The 20,496-nt window shown below is 41.1% G+C and overlaps 1 protein-coding gene across 2 annotated transcripts in view; it reads right to left on the minus strand.

Moving 5' to 3' along the window:
• Positions 1-13,898: 13,898 nt before the first annotated feature.
• Positions 13,899-20,496, minus strand: part of LOC131243291 (WD repeat-containing protein DWA2-like) — a 47,299-nt gene continuing 40,701 nt past the window's right edge. For both annotated transcript variants that reach the window (XM_058242524.1, XM_058242523.1), the window contains exons 12-13: positions 20,367-20,425; positions 13,899-14,302 (exon numbers count right to left, since the gene is read on the minus strand). In XM_058242524.1, the coding sequence (XP_058098507.1) occupies positions 14,261-14,302; positions 20,367-20,425 (101 nt within the window). In that variant the 3' untranslated portion in view covers positions 13,899-14,260. The remainder of the gene's footprint in view (positions 14,303-20,366; positions 20,426-20,496) is intronic.

Genomic DNA, 20,496 nt, shown 5'->3' on the forward strand with positions numbered 1-20,496 from the left:
CTATGTCCTCGGCTTCTGAGTAAGTAACCTCGATTATGAGAGGGAAATGTTAGCACCCTTTCCGCCCCATGAAGTGCAGTTTCTACTTTATGTGATTAGGTAGATTTTAGGAAATTTATCAATTTTGAAGCTATCTTATTAAATGTAAAGGGTATAAACTGGTCTGACACAAATAAGCACTTTGTAACCACTAGAGTTCCACTTAGAAATGGTTGTGAGAGAACATAAAATGGCGCTCCACTCAACAATTGGCATCCAAGAAGAACTATAAAGAGAAACAAAAACAATAGACCTATCTTCAACTAGTCAGCCACAGGAAAGTATCCTCTAACTACTAGAGTACGACCTGAAGGTAGTTATGAGAGCACACAAAAAGGAGCTCTGCTTGACAAATGGTATCTAGGAAGAACTAATATGAAAAGAAACAGGTGGCGTTAGCTTCTACTAGTTAACCATCAGCAAGTATTCCATAACTGCTAGACCTGAAGGTATTTGCGAAAGAACACATAAATGCACTTTGCTTGAGAATTGGTGTCCAAGAAGAACTAATAGGAAAACAAACAAATGGACCTAACTTCTACTAGTTAGCCACGAACACGTATCCTGTAGTTACTGGAGTTTGACCCAGAGATAGCTATGATAGAATGCAAAAGGGCACTCCATCTAACAGTTGGTATTAAGCAAGATTTGAAAGAACAAAAAAAATACACTAGGTAGCTCGAGTTTCTAATGTGATAGGATCCAGGAATTCGGCAAGCACAGAGCCTACGCCTAGAGAATGCCTAGAAAAGCAAGGGGGTTTGAAGAGAATGTAATGATGCAGATGGAATATGCAAATGCAAGGAATGATAATCTTATATCTTGGGCTTGCAATTTGATGAGGCTTAAGTTGTAGGGTGAAGATCTTCGAAACTCTTGGCCAAGGAGATGATCAGAGCCCTTGACTTTATCTCGACCTCTCTATCAAACATGAGGCTCGACCTGAATGGATGAGTGTTGATGGTTTAGTCGATTGAGACGCTTGGTTATGAGTTAAGATTTGAACGAATGGTGCATGATTGTTTGGAAGGTGGGGTGAATGTGGTGACTAAGGGTAAAGTGTATGAATGAGGGTGACCTAAGGGATTCGAGGCCATGGACTGGATGAGCCTAGGCTTATAGGAGGGCTAGAAGTGGGCTAGATAATTAGGGACCGAAAGATATGGCTTTGGCAAATGGGCTCTCTCTCTCTCTCTTAAGATGGATTGGTGGTGTGTGAAATGAGGAGAGAAGAGGATATATGTATCGGATTTTGGGGTGGCAATTTGGTGATCTGGGAGATCGTAAGGGGGAAAAGCTGACGTGAAATGGTGTGATTGGTGGAAGAGAGTGGAGTTCCACGTGAAAATATCTCAAGTTGGCTGGGTGACATGAACCGGAAAAGGGTCGCGGATTGACTACTGACAGGTTGAGTAGCGAGACTGCTACTGACTATGAAGTGACGTCACCAAGTTCTGTGGGCCCCACCATAATGTATATTTTGTATCCACACCGTCCATTCATTTGGAGATATCATTTTAGGGTAAGATCCAAAGAATGAATCACATCCAAATCTCCAGTGAACCCCACCACAGAAAACAGTAGGGAGAGTGCGGCGACCATTAAAAACTTCTAAAGACAACAAAGGTTTTCGATCAGTTGATATTTGTGTTTTCCCTTTTTTAATGTCTTTTTTAACTTTTGAATAGGTTGGATTTCAAAAAAAAACATCATAGTGGGCCTTAGGAAGCTTTCAACGGTGGGCATCAATCTTCTTGCTGCTCTATGTGGTGTGGTCCGCTAAAGCTTTGGATCTGCTCATTCTTTTGCTCGTGTATTAAAATGATATCTACAAATGGATGGACGTTGTGGATATAACACATACATCATAATGGGTCCACAGAACTTGGTGACGCAGTATCCAATCCGCGTCCTGGAAAAAGAGGAGGGGATATTGGCATTCTGGAGTCCGAGTGGTGGGCTTGTAATTTGAGATGAAAGGACTTTTGTTTTTTAGTGACAACTGCCTTTGGCGAAGCTCCAGCTACGCCAATTTGTGTGCGTCATTTCAAAGTATTGCATGCCATGTGTCTTAACCCTAGATTTGGGCAAGTGGTATGCTTGGATTCCTCCTAAGGCTATGGTTTGGGCTTGGGATGGGCACTAAATATTATTGGGCTTGAATGTGGCTTACATGTAGCTCAAATTTGGCTTGATTTTGAGGTAGGCTAGGCCTTGGGGAATGGCTTGGTTTTTGGGCTAGGACGTAATTTGGCTTAAGTTGAGCTTGCCTTATGTTTAGGCTTTTAGTGGATTCACGAGTCGGTAGGCTGTTGACCCTGGGTGGGTGTCTACGAAAAGAAAATAGAAAGGGAACATTCAAGCAACCCTTGACTTTTGATCCAATAGGATCCGAGAGTCCTGGAAGGTGTAGAGCATACAATCAAGAGTTAAATTATAAACATGAAGTATATAAGAGGGAGGATATGCAAATATAAAGACAAATACTAAAATCTACAGTCAGATGGTTGCTTATGCACGTAGATGTGAGAGGAGGAATTGAGACTTAGGACGCTCCTAAGAGGAGATGATCGTAGGCCTTGGATCTCGACCCTACTCCGTCAATCTTGAACCAATAAGATAGTTAGATACTTGTATAGACTGGGTCAAAAGACTTAGGTAAGTGCGGCACACTGTCACTCTTCTCTCTACTCTCACTCTCACTCTCACTTCTGCTCTTACCCTCACTCTCTCCTTGGGTGGAGAAAATGGCTTTCTCCCACGCATTGTGTTGTCTTGAAATGATGGGGTGGGCCTCTATTTATAGAGGATGGTCTAGTCTTTTCGTAATTAGTAGTAACTTAACGTGCAAACATATCATGTGGAGTGGTCTAGTCGTTTGGGAGATATGTGGCATCACGAATTTACTTTGATAAGTGGTAAAACAAGTAATTTCAAATATTTGAGGAGCTAAAATAGCTATCAAAAGATCTCTTTATAGCTAGCTGTTTGAGAGATCTTGGGAGAGATCCCGCTATCTTTCCAAATCTATAAAGATTAATTAAGAAACAATCCTTACATAAATTTTGCATTTTTGCACTCAGCCAACCCTTAGGTGACTCTCTATATGCTCAAATTTGCTAAAATGGGCATGATGCATATTTCTGTTCATTTTATCATAACAGCTTGAAGTAATTTCCCGATGACCCGCCATGGTCCTAGACTATCAAAATAAACATGGGCGGCAATATTATTGTGACCTTGGTAGAGTTTGCCCTCTAAATTTATACATGAAGTTCAGTGGCTCCGTGGAACCTTGGGCTTTATTATGAATTTGGGTTCCGAATTTAATGGGTAGGCTTCCTAAGGGTTCCACCTCTCCAGTTACCTACTCGAGTTGAAATAGGTTCGCAATTTGGTGGGGGAGTGTCTACACAAGCTTATTCCAATTCGATTGATAATCTCACCTCATGAGATGCATTGTGTTTCAAATTAGACCAAAATATATTGCATCTTAAAATAAATATGCTTGCAAATAGTTGAGAGGCTGAAAATAACCTCACGACGAAATGAGGGATGCTAAGGTGCTCTCAGATCACTGAGTCGTAGTGCTCCCAGTCCCTTTCAAAAACTTAATCAAACGATTGATCAAGACTGATCATTGAGTTCAATGCACATTTCATGGGCTATCATACAAACATCAACCCCGTTCGACAACTAATAAGCATTTAATTAGGAGAAATTTGCGATTGTACGACCCATTTACGAGACTAAGCCCACCTTATTTTACCTTGCAAAAATAAGCCCCAGCTGTACGGATGGCATGCCAAAAGTCAAAAATGCCCCTGCTTTTTCCTTCAAGCGGATGGTGGTGCTCGAAGACGAGCGCTGACACCATTGTAAATCCTCATATACCCTTTCCAGGGGAACGGATTGGCTACTCCCCCTGACACCAGCCATTGGCTGGTGGTCGGTGCTCTGTGGGGCCCACCATGATGTATGTGTGTCATCCATGCCGTCCATCTATTTTTATATATCATTTTATGATATGTTAGAAAAAATGAAATACATCTCAATCTCAAGGGGACCACATTACAGAAAACAGTATTGAATGAATTTTGACCATTAAAAACGTTTTGGGGGCCATAAAAGTTTTGGATCAAGCTTATATCTATTTTTTCCCTTCATCTGGGTCTTTATAACCAAATCAACAGATTAGATGTCAAATAAACAATACAGTGAGCCTTAGGAAGATTTTAATTGTGAATATCCATTCATTATTTTTGTCCTGTGGTGTGGCCCACCTAAGATTTATATCCCTATCATTTTTTGTATCAAGCCTAAAATGATCTGTTAAAATGGATGAACAGAATAGATAAAACACGTACATCATGGTGAGGCCCACAGAGCACCGACCACCAGCCACGGGGCTGGTGTCAGGGGGAGTAGCCAATCGGTTCCCGTTCAAAAGATATCAAAGTTACATGGGTCCCACAGTTACGTATTTATTATATCCACAACGTTCATCCATATTTCGAGATCATTTGGGAGCATTATCAAAAAAAAAAAAAAAATCCATATTTCGAGATCATTTGGGAGCATTATCAAAAAAAAAAAAAAAAATCATATCCAAAGATCAACTGGACCACACCTCAAAGCAACGGGAAAATTGATTTTCACCATTAAAAATTTTGTAGGACCCACCATAACATTTATTTTCCATCCAATCTATTCATAAGGTCACAAAGACCTGGATGAAGAGGAAAAATAAATTTCATAATAATCCAAAACTTCTGTGACCCCTAAAAGGGTTTCAATGGTAGACTTTTAATCCTCCACAGCCTTTTACAGTGTGGTCCACTTGATAGCTACATCTGTCTTATTTGTCTCAAGCCTTAATACGAGTTCTTCGAATATATGGACGGTTTGGATATAACACATGCCTCATAATAAGACCCACAAAAAGCGATGGGAATTACAACAATAAAAAAAATAATAATAATAATAAATAAATAGGATAAGAACTTATGGCTATGTGTTTTCTATAGCTACGAATTATAGCCATAGCCGTAGCCATAGCCTCTGCCATCTCGATATGTCCTTTTATATGTATCAAAGGTATTTCAATTAATTAAAAAAGGTGCAGAACTGTCCAGCGAGTTTGCCTCAAAAATCCTGCAATTTTCTATATATATCGAAGAGTATTCAATATGTATCGAAGGTGATATGACCTATAGCTACAGATTATAACCGTAGCCATAACTGTAGTCTGTGCCAATTTATGAAAAAAATATATATATATTTTTTATTTTTTACATGGATAAATTTATTCTACCTACAATTTTCTCTAATACATATTTATATAAATATGTATATATAAGAATATAAAAAAAAAAATTCTCTCTTTTTTTCATTTATTTCTCTATTCATTTAACAAGAATATCTTCTAAACCAAAATTAGTTACTTGACGTACCCTATATGATTTTGGGGTAGGAGAAGCTACTTTAGCCAACCAACCTGGTTATTTTTCAAGATTCCATCAGATCTATGGTCGAAAATCCATTTCATTCACTTCGCGGTCAATTTCAATCAGTTCGCGGTCAATTTCATTCATTTCATTTACTTCGTGATCAATTTCATGCATTTCACGGTCAATCCCAGTGATTATGTTTTGATTCATGGTCATTTTCATGCATTTCACGGTCAATTCCCTTCACTTCACGGTCATTTCCATGCATTTCACGGTCAATCGCTTCACTTCACGGTCATTTCCATGCATACCACGGTCATTCCCGCCTATTCCGTGTTGATTCACGGTCATTTCGGTGCATTTCACGGTCATGCCCCTTCACTTCATGGTCATTTCCGTGCATTTCACGGTCCAATTGCCTCACTTCACAGTCATTTCCATGCATATCACGGTCATTCCTGCCTATTCCGTGTTGATTCATGGTCATTTCGGCGCATTTCACGGTCATGCCCCTTCACTTTACGGTCATTTCCGCACATTTCACGGTCCAATCGCTTCACTTCATGGTCATTTCCATGCATATCACGGTCATTCCTGCCTATTCCGTGTTGATTCATGGTCATTTCGGCGCATTTCACGGTCATGCCCATTCACTTCACGAACATTTTCACGCATTTCACGGTCCAATCGCCTCACTTCACGGTCATTTTCATGCATACTACGGTCATTCCCGCCTATTTTGTGTCGATTCACGGTCCTTTCGGTGCATTTCACAGTCATGCCCCTTCACTTCACAGTCATTTTCGCGCATTTCACAGTATAATCGTCTCATATCACGATCATTTCCATGCATATCACGGTCATTCCTGCCTATTCCGTGTTGATTCACGGTCCTTTCGGCGCATTTCACAGTCATGCCCCTTCACTTCACGGTCATTTCCGTGCATTTCACGGTACAATTGCCTCACTTCACGGTCATTTTCATGCATATCACGGTCATTCCTGCCTATTTCGTGTTGATTCACAGTCATTTCGGCACATTTCACGGTCATGCCCCTTCACTTCACGGACATTTCCGCGCATTTCACGGTCCAATCGCCTCACTTCACGGTCATTTCCATGCATACCATGGTCATTCCCGCCTATTCCGTGTTGATTCACGGTCATTTCGGCGCATTTCACGGTCATGCCCCTTCACTTCACGGACATTTTAGTGCATTCACGGTCCAATCGCCTCACTTCACGGTTATTTCCATGCATACCACGGTCATTCCCGCCTATTCTGCGTTGATTCACGGTCATTTCAACGCATTTCACGGTCATGTCCCTTCACTTCACGGTCATTTCGGCACATTTCATGGTCCAATCGTCTCACTTCACAGTCATTTCCATTCATATCACGGTCATTTCTGCCTATTCCGTGTTGATTCACGGTCATTTCGGTGCATTTCACGGTCATGCCCCTTCACTTCACGGTCATTTCCGCGCATTTCATGATCCAATCGCTTCACTTCATGGTCATTTCCATGCATATCACGGTCATTCCCGCTTATTCCGTGTTGATTCACAGTCCTTTCGGCGCATTTCACGGTCATGCCCCTTCACTTCACGGTCATTTTCGCACATTTCGCGGTCCAATCGCCTCACTTCACGGTCATTTCCATGCATATCACAGTCATTCCCGCCTATTCCGTGTTGATTCACGGTCATTTCGGTGCATTTCACAGTCATGCCCCTTCACTTCACGGTCATTTTCACGCATTTCGCGGTCCATTCGCTTCACTTCACGGTCAGTTCCATGCATATCACGGTCATTCCCGCCTATTCCGTGTTGATACACAGTCATGCCCCTTCACTTCACGGTCATTTTCGCGCATTTCATGGTCCATTCGCTTCATTTCACAGTCAATTCCATGTATATCATGGTTTCACCTATTCCGTGTTGATACACGGTCATGCCCCTTCACTTCACAGTCATTTCCACGCATTTCACAGTCCATTCGCCTCACTTCACGGTCATTTCCATGCATATCACGGTCATTCCCACCTATTCCGTGTTGATTCACGGTCCTTTCGGCGCATATCATGTTCAATCCAAATGCAAGGAGGATTTGTATGCACATACAAATCGAAATTTGATCGATATATCGACGGAGTATCGATATTATCGATAATTCGTTTCAGAAGAGCAGTGTGTCTATGGACAATTAAGGAACATTTTCGATATATTGAAATTTAGTCGATATATCGTCTCTTCGATATATCGAAATATTCTCGATATTATCGATAATTCCTTTTAAAAAAACATTTTGTCTCTGGACATTATCTGACCGTTTTCGATAAATTGAAATATAGTCGATATATCGACATATAACATCGATTTCAAGGCGATGTATCATTTTGTTCTAATGATAACTTAGTTCGATAGCATCGACTAGAGTTCGATGTTATCGACAACTTAAGCCCGATGTCATCGATTAGAGTTCGATAATATCAAAGCGTACTTTTATTTTTTCCTTATAAAAATTCAGTGGATTCTGTTTTTATAATCGAGTGTCTTTCGATTGATATCGAAATTTCTTCCTTCGATTTATCGAAACTATCTCGATATAATCGGAAAATTGTTTTAAAACATCATTTCGTCTCTGGACAGTTTTGGACTAATTTCGATATATCGTCTGACATTCGATATATCGAAATGCAGCAAATGTCGATATATCTTGTACTATTTGATATATCGAAGGGTAATTTTTACTCTTTTTTTTCTTTTTTTTTTTAAGGTTAGCTTGTTAGTACACACCCATGTCGGTACACACTCCATGTTATCCACCCCCAATATAGTTCGATACGAAGACCTCAAATCGTGTAAATGAACATAAGTTCTTTAGAAACTTGTGGACCTTTTTCGATATATCTAATCCTACCTTGTCGCACTCTCTCGTCCATTAACATTTCCATGCATATCACGGTCATTCCCACTTATTCCGTGTTGATTCACGGTCATTTTGACGCATTTCACGGTCATGCCCCTTCACTTCACGGTCATTTCCGCATATTTCACGGTCAATTCGCTTCACTTCACGATCATTTCCATGCATTTCACGATCATTCCCACCTATTCCGTGTTGATTCACGGTCATTTCGACGCATTTCACGGTCATGCCCCTTCACTTCACGGTCATTTCCGCGCATTTCACGGTCCAATCGCTACACTTCACCATGAAATACGTCGAAATGACCGTGAATCAACACGGAATAGGTGGGAATGACCGTGAAATGCATAGAAATGATCGTGAAGTGAAGCGAATTGACCGTGAAATGTGCAGAAATGACCATGAAGTGAAGGGGCCTGACCATGAAATGCACCGAAATGACCGTGAAGCAACATGGAATAGGCGGGAATGACCGTGATTTCCATGCATATCACGGTCATTCTCACGGTCAATTCCCTTCACATCACGGTCGTTTCCATCCATTTCACGGTCAATTCGCTTCACTTCACGGTCATTTCCGCACATTTCACGGTCAATTTGCTTCACTTCACGATCATTTCCATGCATTTCATGATCATTCCCACATATTCTGTGTTGATTCACGGTCATTTCAACGCATTTCACGGTCATGCCCCTTCACTTCATGGTCATTTCCACGCATTTCATGATCCAATCACTACACTTCACTGTGAAATGCGTCGAAATGACCGTGAATCAACACGGAATAGGTGGGAATGACCGTGAAATGCATGGAAATGATCGTGAAGTGAAGCGAATTGACCGTGAAATGCGCGGAAATGACCGTGAAGTGAAGGGGCATGACCGTGAAATGCGTCGAAATGACTGTGAATCAACATGGAATAGGCGGGAATAACCATGATATGCATGGAAATGACCGTGAAGTAAAGTGATTGGACCGTGAAATGCACGGAAATGACCGTGAAGTGAAGGGGCATGACCGTGAAATGCGCCGAAATGACCGTGAATCAACACGGAATAGGCGGGAATGACCGTGATTTCCATGCATATCACGGTCATTCCCACTTATTTCGTGTTGATTCACGGTCATTTTGACGCATTTCACGGTCATGCCCCTTCACTTCACGGTCATTTCCGCGCATTTCACGGTCAATTCGCTTCACTTCATGATTATTTCCATGCATTTCACGATCATTCTCACTTATTCCGTGTTGATTCACGGTCATTTCGATGCATTTTCACGGTGAAGTGTAGCGATTGGACCGTGAAATGCACGAAAATGACCGTGAAGTGAAGGGGCATGACCATGAAATGCGTCGAAATGACCGTGAATCAACACGGAATAGGCGAGAATGACCATGTAATGCATGGAAATGACCGTGAAGTGAAGCGAATTGACCGTGAAATGCGCAGAAATGACCGTGATATGCATGGAAATAACCGTGAAGTGAAGCGAATTGACCATGAAATGCATGGAAATGATCGTGAAGTGAAGGGAATTGACCGCGAAATGCATGGAAATGACCGTGAATCAAAACGGAATCGCCGAGATTGACCGTGAAATGCATGAAAATGACCGTGAAGTAAAGCGAATTGACCGTGAAATGCATGGAAATGACCGTGAGGTGAAGGGAATTGACCGCGAAATGCATGGAAATGACCGTAAATCAAAACGGAATCGTCGGAATTGACCGTGAAATACATGGAAATGACCGTGATGTAAAGCGAATTGACCGTGAAATGCATGGAAATGACCGTGAAGTGAAGGGAATTGACCGTGAAATGCATGGAAATGACCGTGAATCAAAACGGAATCGCCGGGATTGACCGTGAAATGCATGAAAATGACCGTGAAGTAAATGAAATGAATGAAATTGACCGTGAACTGATCGAAATTGACTGCGAAGTGAATGAAATGGATTTTCGACCATCAACCTGATGGAATCTTGAAAAATAACTAGATTAGTTGGCTAAAGTAGCTTCTCCTACCCCAAAATCATATAGGGTACATCAAGTAACTAATTTTGGTTTAGAAGATATTCTTGTTAAATGAATAAAGAAAGAAGTGAAAAAAAGAGAGAAATTTTTTATATATGCTTATATATACATATTTATATAAATATGTATTAGAGAAAATTGTAGGTAGAATAAAGTTCTCCATGTAAAAAATAAAAAAATATTGCATAGACTTTTACGGACTGCAGTTATGGCTACGGCTATAATCCGTAGCTATATCTTCGATAATATCGAATACACTTCGATATGTATCGAAAATTGCAGGATTTGTTATGCAAAGTCGCTGGACAGTTCTGGACCTTTTTCGATTAATCGAAAGACCTTCGATATATCGAAGTACATATCGAAAGACCTTCGATACATAGCAAAGGACATATCGAAAAAGCATGGGCCTTGGTTATGGCTACGGTTATAATCCGTAGCCATAGATTCCAGGCTTTTTTTTCCCTGTTGTAATCCCCACTGTGTTTGTGGGTCCTTTTATGAGGTATGTGTTATATCCAAACCGTCCATCTATTTGGCGAACTCGTATTAAGGCTTGAGACGAAAAATAAGACAGATCTAGCTATCAAATGGACCACACTGTAAAAGGCAGTGGAGGATTGAATGTCTACCATTGACGTCTACCATTGAAAGCCTTTTAGGGGTCGCAGAAGTTTTGGATCATTACGAAATTTGTTTTTCATCTTTATCCAGGTCTTTGTGACCTTATGAATAGATTGGATGGAAAATAAATGTTATGGTGGGTCCTACAAAAGTTTCAACGGTGAAAATCAATTTTCTACTGCTCTTTGTGGTGTGGTCCAGTTGATCTTTGGATATGATTTTTTTTTTTTTTTGGATAATGCTCCGAAATGATCTCAAAATATGGATGAACGTTGTGGATATAATAAATACATAACTGTGGGGCCCATGTAACGTTGATCTCTTTTGAACCGTTCGTATAACTCGGAGTTCGAGGAGCGTCAGCGCTCGTCTTCGAGCAGCGGCCGATCCGCTTGAAGGAAAATGCAGGGGCATTTTCGACCTTTGGCAAGCCATCCGTACAGCTGGGGCTTATTTTTGCAAGGTAAAATAAGGTGGGCTTGGTCTCGTCAATGGGCCATAAATGGGTCGTACAGTCGCAAATTTCTCTTTAATTAGTGGTCTTTAATATGTGTGGTCAAGACAATTTACACAATGTAGGTCCAATCAATAATTTGATCCATCTATTTGTTAGGGCTTGTCATGGATTGCTTATGAATATGAAGAATTGCTTTTGTTAGGCAATTGTAACCATCGCATGCATGGCTTCAAAAATGGATGGCTGTGGAAAGTAAGGCCAAATCAAAGACAAATTGGATCATCCGATCAGTAATACTTTTGTTTGATACCAATGAAAATGTTCTGCACTTAATAGACAGTTCAGATCCACCAAACGGACTGTCCAAGTGAACCAAAGCAACCAGGAGCACTATAACTTTGATTGTCCACCAAACACAGTGCTCTAAACACCTTTCATATGCATCCTAACTTTGATTGTCCATCTCTCAAAAATCACTGTGTATAGGTGACTATAGTATGAATGACAGCGAAAATGAATGACCTATACTACAAATTGTGCCATCACAAATTTAGACCCTCCATCGTATGGGCCACACACCTTTCATTGTCCATTCCACTAAAAAAATTTACTTTTGATTCAATGACCCTCCATCGTGTGGGGGTGTGTGTGCGTGGATTTTTATTTTTTATTTTTTAAGTACAAAAAAAAAAAAAAAAAGAAAAAAAAAAAGGAAGAAGAAGAAGAAGAAGAAGAAGAAAGGCCTCAACATGGATGGGGATACCACGGAAACCTCCAAGATTGAAAGGACATTTACACTTCCATAAATGGTTTTGATCCAATGAATGCCCCCACTGTGTTATCATCCACAATATTTGTAGGCCACAATATCCAAGGCTGGATGTTGAGATATGGAAGAGGGTATCCCATGACTCCACACAATTTAGCAAACCACTGCCTTAAGCCAGTCAGTCATACCTCCAAGTTCTTGATTGGAATTGGATACGCTGGGCCTGCGGGAGATAACCTTTTGAGGCAAAGAGCAGACAATTTTCCGAATACCTAATTTTCAAGCTTGCCTCGTTGGCTCAAAATTCTCCTATGACTAATGCAGTACATCCATATTCACCCCTCATATATTTATTACTATAGCCAAGCAGAGCCTCACACACAGAAGTTTGGCACCTGAAATTGAGGCTCTCTGCAATTTTAGCATCACCGAACATGGGCAACGTCTATTATCACTGGAACCATCAATCTAGGGGGCCACCACATGGGAGACACGACGGTGCAAAAGTCAAAGTGGCACGATAATCCTAGCCTTTTTAGCTGTAATTTCTCCCATTGACTATGGATAGTTGCACCTTATCGTTTTTGCTCAGTTCAGCTGTCCATTCTGACCATGAACGTGCAGTGCAGGTTGCACTAGGGTCTTATGAGACTGATTCGCAGCCATCCAAAATTAATAACCCATTTATTTCACGGCATATGAGAATTGAAGAAGATATTGATTCTAGCCCATTCGTTTCATGGCATAAATTAACTGAACATGATATTGATTGTGGCCAAAAAAAAACAAAGTACACCGAATGCAAATTCACTTTCTTTGCATCCACAAATGGCATACTGTACAATTGCATAATCTCAAAACCTTTCTGCCTAAAATGTGATCTGATCAAACCTTCCAAAATGTTCATCCGGATATCTGCAATTTCTAAACATTCAGGCCCTTGATGTGATGGTAAACTAGATCGATGTTTCTGATTGCTCTAGGTTCCAGAAGAAATGCTATTGACAAAAGAGCTTCCATTCCCCAAGAGGCTCTTGAAGGACATTCTTGATATGCCTCTTCATGTATTCCCGGTCACTATCATGGGCTGTTTTACTTGGAATTTGATGATGTACAGTACCCCATACATAAGGGGGGTGAACCAGAACATTGATCTCAAAGGGCCCACCATGGATGCATGTGCCGGCAAAGATCCACATGCAAAGGAAATATCCAACAATTAAAGGGTTAGGGTCTTCCAAGCTGCAAGATATTTGGGTCGTTCCTGAGCCCCAGATCCAGAGAGTCCCCTGAGCATGGGATACAAATGAATGGAATCCAGCATTCTTATGTTTCGCTAAGACCCAAACCCTGTAAATCTTCATCTTTTTTTTCTTTCTTTCTCTTTTTCTTTTTTTTTTAAACACGGGCACACACACCACCACACACTCACGCCGTAGTGGGATTTCACCACCTATGGGTACTCAAACCCTCAACCAGGTGTTGAAACTCCTGAGAGTCTACCACCGGAGTAAGAGCAAGGATATTTACATGAAAGCAATAGAAAGGAAAATTGATGATGGATACGTGAATCAAAAACAGATCAGCAGACGAAAAGCTCCTTCGTCTCAACCAAATCCAGGTTAGGAACATGGTTAGAGAAGTCTATCTTCAGTCTATAAACAATTACATGCCAAGAACATGTTGGATATGATTGAGGCTCTTCAACACCTTTATATGAGTTCAATAATAAAATAAAAATAAAAAACAACAACAACAACAACACAAGAACTTCTAAAACAAATAATGCACAATGCCTTGGGACCATGAGGAAAGGATGCAAAACCGGCAGCAGATTCAATATCTACTCATGCATGTTTCACATGATTCAGACATGAAAGGGATGAACACAATAATTTAAACAGACAATACAGAATGGCACCTGAACTCGCAATCACCACGAGGTTAGTTTTCACTTCTTCGGGAGAAATGGCTTTACTGATTCAACCACCACCTGTAATTCAGATTGGATCACATCAGCAGACCATAAATAGCTCTGACAAAGGCAAGTCAGAAAGGTTTCTACATTTGTATCCATCTTATCTCGTTAAGTATATGATCCTTGGCCTGAAGATGCATATGGCATCCTCATGTTCTGAGTTTTGGGTGCATGGTTTGTGATACTGACTGATGATCTGAGTGGAAACTTTGTATGGACCATGATCCAGAAATATCCCAGATGGGACAATCCTAATCTTAGATTGATCGCTTGCAAATTGATGGCTGAGACAGAAAATAACACCACAGTTGTCATTTTAAGAGTTTTGGCAAGCAGCAGCAAACGCCCCAAAAGGTATGTGTACTGACTTATGGAAGTTAGCACATTACTAGGACACGAATGCCAGTGCATAAGACTAGGGCTGCAACTTAGGTTTGAGTCAACCCAAACTCGTATGACCCAACCCGAGTACAGGTCAGGTTGGTTCAGGTTGTCAAGGTCTTCAGGTCATGTTTTGAGCAAATTTAGGTCCGGTTGGGAATAATCTCATGTACTTGGGTTGGATTGGATCGAGTCAGGTTGTTTGGGTCAGTTTAGGGTTGAGTATAGAGGAATTCATGTTGGCTACAGGGTGGGCCTGGGTTGGGCGCTTGGGTTGGATTTTGGGTCAGATTGGTATGTGGGTTGGGTCCTCTTGAGGTTGGGTTGGGCTCAGGCAGACCCTCAACCTGACCCAACCTGCCTGAGTTTCACCTCCAATAAAGGGTGCAATAGCTCCACAAAACATGACTTTTCACAATTCGAGGATATGTCTGTGTAGATAGACTAGGAAAGATAATCTAATTAGGCACTATGCTATGTGGATGACATCCAACCTGTCAAAGAGGGGTGCCCCATAATGATATGCACCCAGCTCAAAGAACTAATGCCAATCCAGTCATTAGATGGGCCACATAATAGAGAACGATGGGCACCCAAAAGCCTCGAAATTGCAGGTAGGGCCCACTGAACTGTGGATGACATCCCAACCCGCCCAAGAAGTTTGGCCCACTATGAAAATCAGACACCCAAAAATTAAGGCAAACCTAATCATTGCTTGGGCCCCTACATGTAATTTAAGAAGTTTTTGGGCCATCCAGCATTGTTTCCTATGGCATACGTTTGTGCGATAAGTATGCGAGTATGCGATGGCATACTCCATATGCAATTGCATATAGGTCCCAACGGTCATAAAGATGATTGTTGAATCCATGTATCCAAATATCATATGAGTATAGTAGCTTAGATTAGTATGTTTATTTTTTATATTTTAAATTTATAAGTCAATTAATTGAAACTTGTAACTTTATAAGTTGCGCTTGTTTTTTGTAAATTGTAAATTGTATTTGGACATTAAGTTGTAACTTGTATATTATAAGTTGTTCAAGCTATCAAGTAATCATTTATCAATAATAATTTTATGTTCGAAGTTTTTTAATAATTAACTCTCTTAATGTAACTTGTTGATTGTTTTGTTAAATTTTATGTGGAGATAATATAAGTAATTAAATATATAACTTAATTTATAGATGGACTAATAGTCTCAAACACTCAAACTACAATGAAATAGGTAAAAGAACCCAGTCCAATCACTTGTAGTAATTAGGCATAATTTTTCCTTTTTTGTATTTTTAATTTTTTAAAGATTTTTCCCATTAAAAAAAAATAAAAAATCAGAGCAATATGCGATCACATATGTGAGTATGTGATGGCATATGCAAACAGAATATATTGGTCGCATATGATGGCATATGCAGCTCACCACCCTTCATAACCAACTAACCATCTCTCCAAGGTTCCTCAGTCCTTCCCTTATTAGCAATGTATTCAATAACAGTAGCGATGATTGCCATTACCATTAAGATATGGGCCATAAGTCCATAATGACCACTACGGCCAAATTGCATGCACGCGTGTAACAGCCCTGTAACGCGTAACGGTCTGTTATTGTTACAAAATGTATGTAATGGTCGGTTTTTTTTTTTTTTTTTTTTGGGGGGGGGGGGGGGATAAGAAACTTTATTAAGAAAGCCGAAACGGCGAAGCAACAACGAAAAAAAAAATTCTAGAGAACTCTAGAGGACACCACAGCCGAAGTCAAGGGGCCCAATCTCTAAACAGTGAAAGAACTCTAGAGAACGCCATAGTTGAAGTCACAGATTGGTTCCTAAAATAGCAGTTATTTATTTCAGCCCACACCGCCCACAAAACAGCAAAAAAGATGATACCCCATTTTCTTTTCCCTAAAGCACCTCCCGAATCCGCATGCCAGGAACAGAAGAGATTGTCAAAGGAGGGCGTGGACCAGGAAACACCCGCTAGACGAAGAACATTCCACCAAAGATCAGCACCAAAGTTGTGGTTTAGGAGAAGGTGATCCACCGATTCTTCCTTTTGAAGACACATGAGACACATTTGGCAGCATCAAACCTCTCTTTTAATACCTTGCTTATGAGCCAATCCCTAAGGCCCTCAGTCATTTGGCTATGCTCCAACCTCCCTTGATGCAGTTGACCATCTCCCCTCCAATCAGTTCATTGTAATTTGTAGCCATCTCCCTTGGCCTTGATTGTAGGATCCTTCTAACTATGTGTAGCTCCCGCTCTAAATAGCACTTCGGAAGCGCACTCTTGTTCCTGCTTCCTATTCATTTATACTTGATAACATTCTAAAACATGTGCTTCCCTGCGAGCGCACCCGCACCCAAATCTATTGCTACTTCACACTTTAAGCATCTATACCGGCTCAAGTGAGGCCAACTAATCTCCTTACCCTATAGATCGACACCCGGTTGCCTCTCAACAGGCTAGTACTTTGGCACCATGTCAGACTAGTCCAAGTAGTCTCACCAATATGCACACTCTAGTATATTTTCCTTGAACTCATCATAGGTAAGTGGTTCTCCTACCATGCTCCCACATTTCTTCTAAGGTCAAAGCATTCTCCATCTCCTAGAGGATTGCCCCCACCACAATCCCCTCGTCCTCTACTCTTCTTCATGCGTGATCTCATTCTCCTTGAGACTGATTAGCCACAAGGCTGAGACACTCTCGATCTAGGCCTTCCCATCTGCACCACAGGAGGTTGTAAACAACACCAAGGAAAGGCATTGGAACCACCTTAGCTGCGTCTAGGAAATCCATGCACATAGCGAAGCAACAAAGAAACTGCCGGTTAGCTTCCTTGGTCACACAATGAATGGATTTGACTCTAATCTCACCACCTTCATATTGTTGGAGTCCACAAACACGACACCCAGTCATTTCGCATTCTCCCTTGAGATGAACTGTGATTCGCTACCTCGTCCACCACAGCTTGATCGCACTTCCATTGATTTGTACATCCACTTAAACTCCCAATTAAGTGTTTTGACCTTCCTCAACACTTTACTTGAATCACCCCCATCATTGCCTCCTCGCCCTCCTCTTTAGCTTAGAGTTTAAAGCTAGTCTTTGTGAGCACTTTCTTGCCTGATGGTCATCATCACAAAAGAAGCAACATGAACTCCTCTTTGTGCTCCTGGGCTTCCTCTACTTCTTATGACCTATTGAATATTTCTCTTGGTTGGACTTTGCCCTTCCCCACCATTCCTGTTGGAGTGATTGGTCAGCTTGGACTTAGAAGCATCTTCAGCCCCATTAAAGCTCCTCTCCACAAGCCATTTAGCCACCAAAAAGGCAAAGACAAGATCTTGCACACCACATCACTGCAGCTCTTGCTCTGCACATGGCTTAAAGCCACCCATGAAGAAGAAGAACTTGTCTTTCTCCTTCATATCCATGCTGCCTAATATCAGGATGGTGAATTGCTGCAGAGTCCTAAATTGAGGCAACATGGTGGAGTTGCAGAAGACTCCCTTCACCAACAATCCACGATCTCGGGAAGGAATTCTTCCTTCAACTCCCTGAGCTCCTTCCACATCTTGATGGGTGCAAGACCCTTCTTCATATGTTTATCTCCTACACCACGGTATCATGTCATCACCGAGGTACACGATCGTATATGCACTTTAGCCTCTTTGTCCGCCAACTTAGAAGCCCGAAAGTGCTACTCCATCTGACAAGAAAATCTCCAGCTCTTTGGCATTCCTTGCACTGTTGAAGCACGTAGGGTCAAAGAACATGAGTGCAGCGTTCTCCCTTGGAGTAGGCCCACTGTTGGTCATGACCTTTTCCAAGATGATGACCTTAGTATGCAAGTCCTCAAATCTCCTGCCCCATCCCTCTCGAACCTTAGCAATTTGGGCCTTGAGTACCTCCATTGTAATTGCCACATCTTCATCAATCTACCTGATCATCTCCTCATTAACTTGTCGGGTCCCCTCAAAGTTCACCATCCTTTCCATCCCCTTCAACCATGATAAGTTCCAACCTGCTGATGTGATCCTCCAACAAACGAAAGTCATACTCACCATTGAGTCATTGGATCAATCCCTCTTGTGGTGCTTTGACGGATCATGCAGCTTCTCAAGATTCTCAATCGTGGTCACCCCGATGTTGTAATAATGCCCACAGAACCAACTAGGCTCTGATACCAATCGCCATGGACTGGCTAACTCGCTAGCACCCTCACTTGTGTCACATTTACGCAACTCTCCGACGCTACTTGAGTTAGCCTAACTCCCACTTGCACTAACAAGTACTTCATCCCAAGAACTTAGTGAGAATGCAAGACAACTCAAGAGAACAAGAGATTGAATGGTAACACTTGTATTCACTAAGGAAGGAAGATACAACACTGAGAAGTTTAGTTCTAAACAAGGAATTCTCAGCCTTATATAGGCACCAGTTAAACTTTAGAAGCATACTTAACATGGCTAGGATGGTATCATGTGACATTCATCCAACAGTTAGGACTCTATAAAGCTTCTAGATAATTCTACACAAGTCTCTCACAACACCCTACTAGAGAATTCTAGAACTTTTAGGATTCTCTACACAATCCTACAATAATCAAGACTTACATATATAAGCCTCACATGTACAAGAGGAGCTACAAATGGCAAAGTCCATGGGTCAACCACCACTACCGTGACTCTATGTGCGTGCATCTAGAACGAATCCTACAGCATCGAAACTATGGGAAGTTCCCATAGTATCAAGTAAAATTGTCTCCACCATGATGTGCGCATTGCATCCACTCTAACCTATCTAAAAGTTTCGTCCTACCATGATGCTCCTCACCATGAAATCCAGCCCATCTACAGCTCGTAAAAAATGGACGATTGTAACAAAATAGCTCACATTCGAGGGCTTAGGATCATGTAATTGCCATGTTTTTTCTTCAATATGGCTCACAACTCGCAGATAGTGGTATGAATGAATGGACAATATGCATCGATGATTGGCCACTTCACATGTTAATTAAAAGCTTTGGGGACATTGTTAACATCCCATGAAGTTAGAGGCATCAGCATTTCCCTATTTATATAGACTGCATAGCCACAAGTTAATATGCATAAGTAGGAGCATATGAAGTTGTTCCGGTGTCCCACTTTTCGGTCCAACTACAATATTCATGTAGCTTATGGTATCGAGTAAAATTGTCCCCACCATGATGTGCACATTGCATCCACTCTAACCTATCTGGAAGTTTCGTTCTACCATGATGCTCCCCACAATGATGTTCAGCCCATCTACAGCTCGTAAAAAATGGATGATTGTAACAAAATAACTCATATTCGAAGGATTAGGAATAGGATCATATAATTGCCATGTTTTTTCTTCACTATGGCTCACAAATAGTGGTATGAATGAATGGACAACCTGGAATGATGATTGGCACTTCACATGTTAATTAAAAGCTTTGGAGACATTGTTAACCTCCCATGAAGTTAGAGGCATTAGCATTTCCCTATTTATATAGACTACACAACCACGAGTTAATATGCATAAGTAGGAGTATGTGAAGTTGTTCCGGTGTCCCACTTGTCGGTCCAACTATAATATTCATGTGGCTGATGGTCTATTATTTTTATATAGGGACAATCTTCACTGTAAGTAGCATGAATGTGTAAGAGTCTGATAGGCAGTTCTCTTACCCTCCCATCATAAGACAAGGACGCAAAAATCCATGGCTCCCGAGAGCTCCATGCAAGACCTGTGTTTTCGGTTAAATTGTGAGCTTGACTTGCGTGAATTTCAAGCTTACACTAAGAGATTAATTGTTGC

This window comes from Magnolia sinica, chromosome 4 (genome assembly GCF_029962835.1).
Source record: "Magnolia sinica isolate HGM2019 chromosome 4, MsV1, whole genome shotgun sequence".
Taxonomy (NCBI): domain Eukaryota; kingdom Viridiplantae; phylum Streptophyta; class Magnoliopsida; order Magnoliales; family Magnoliaceae; genus Magnolia; species Magnolia sinica.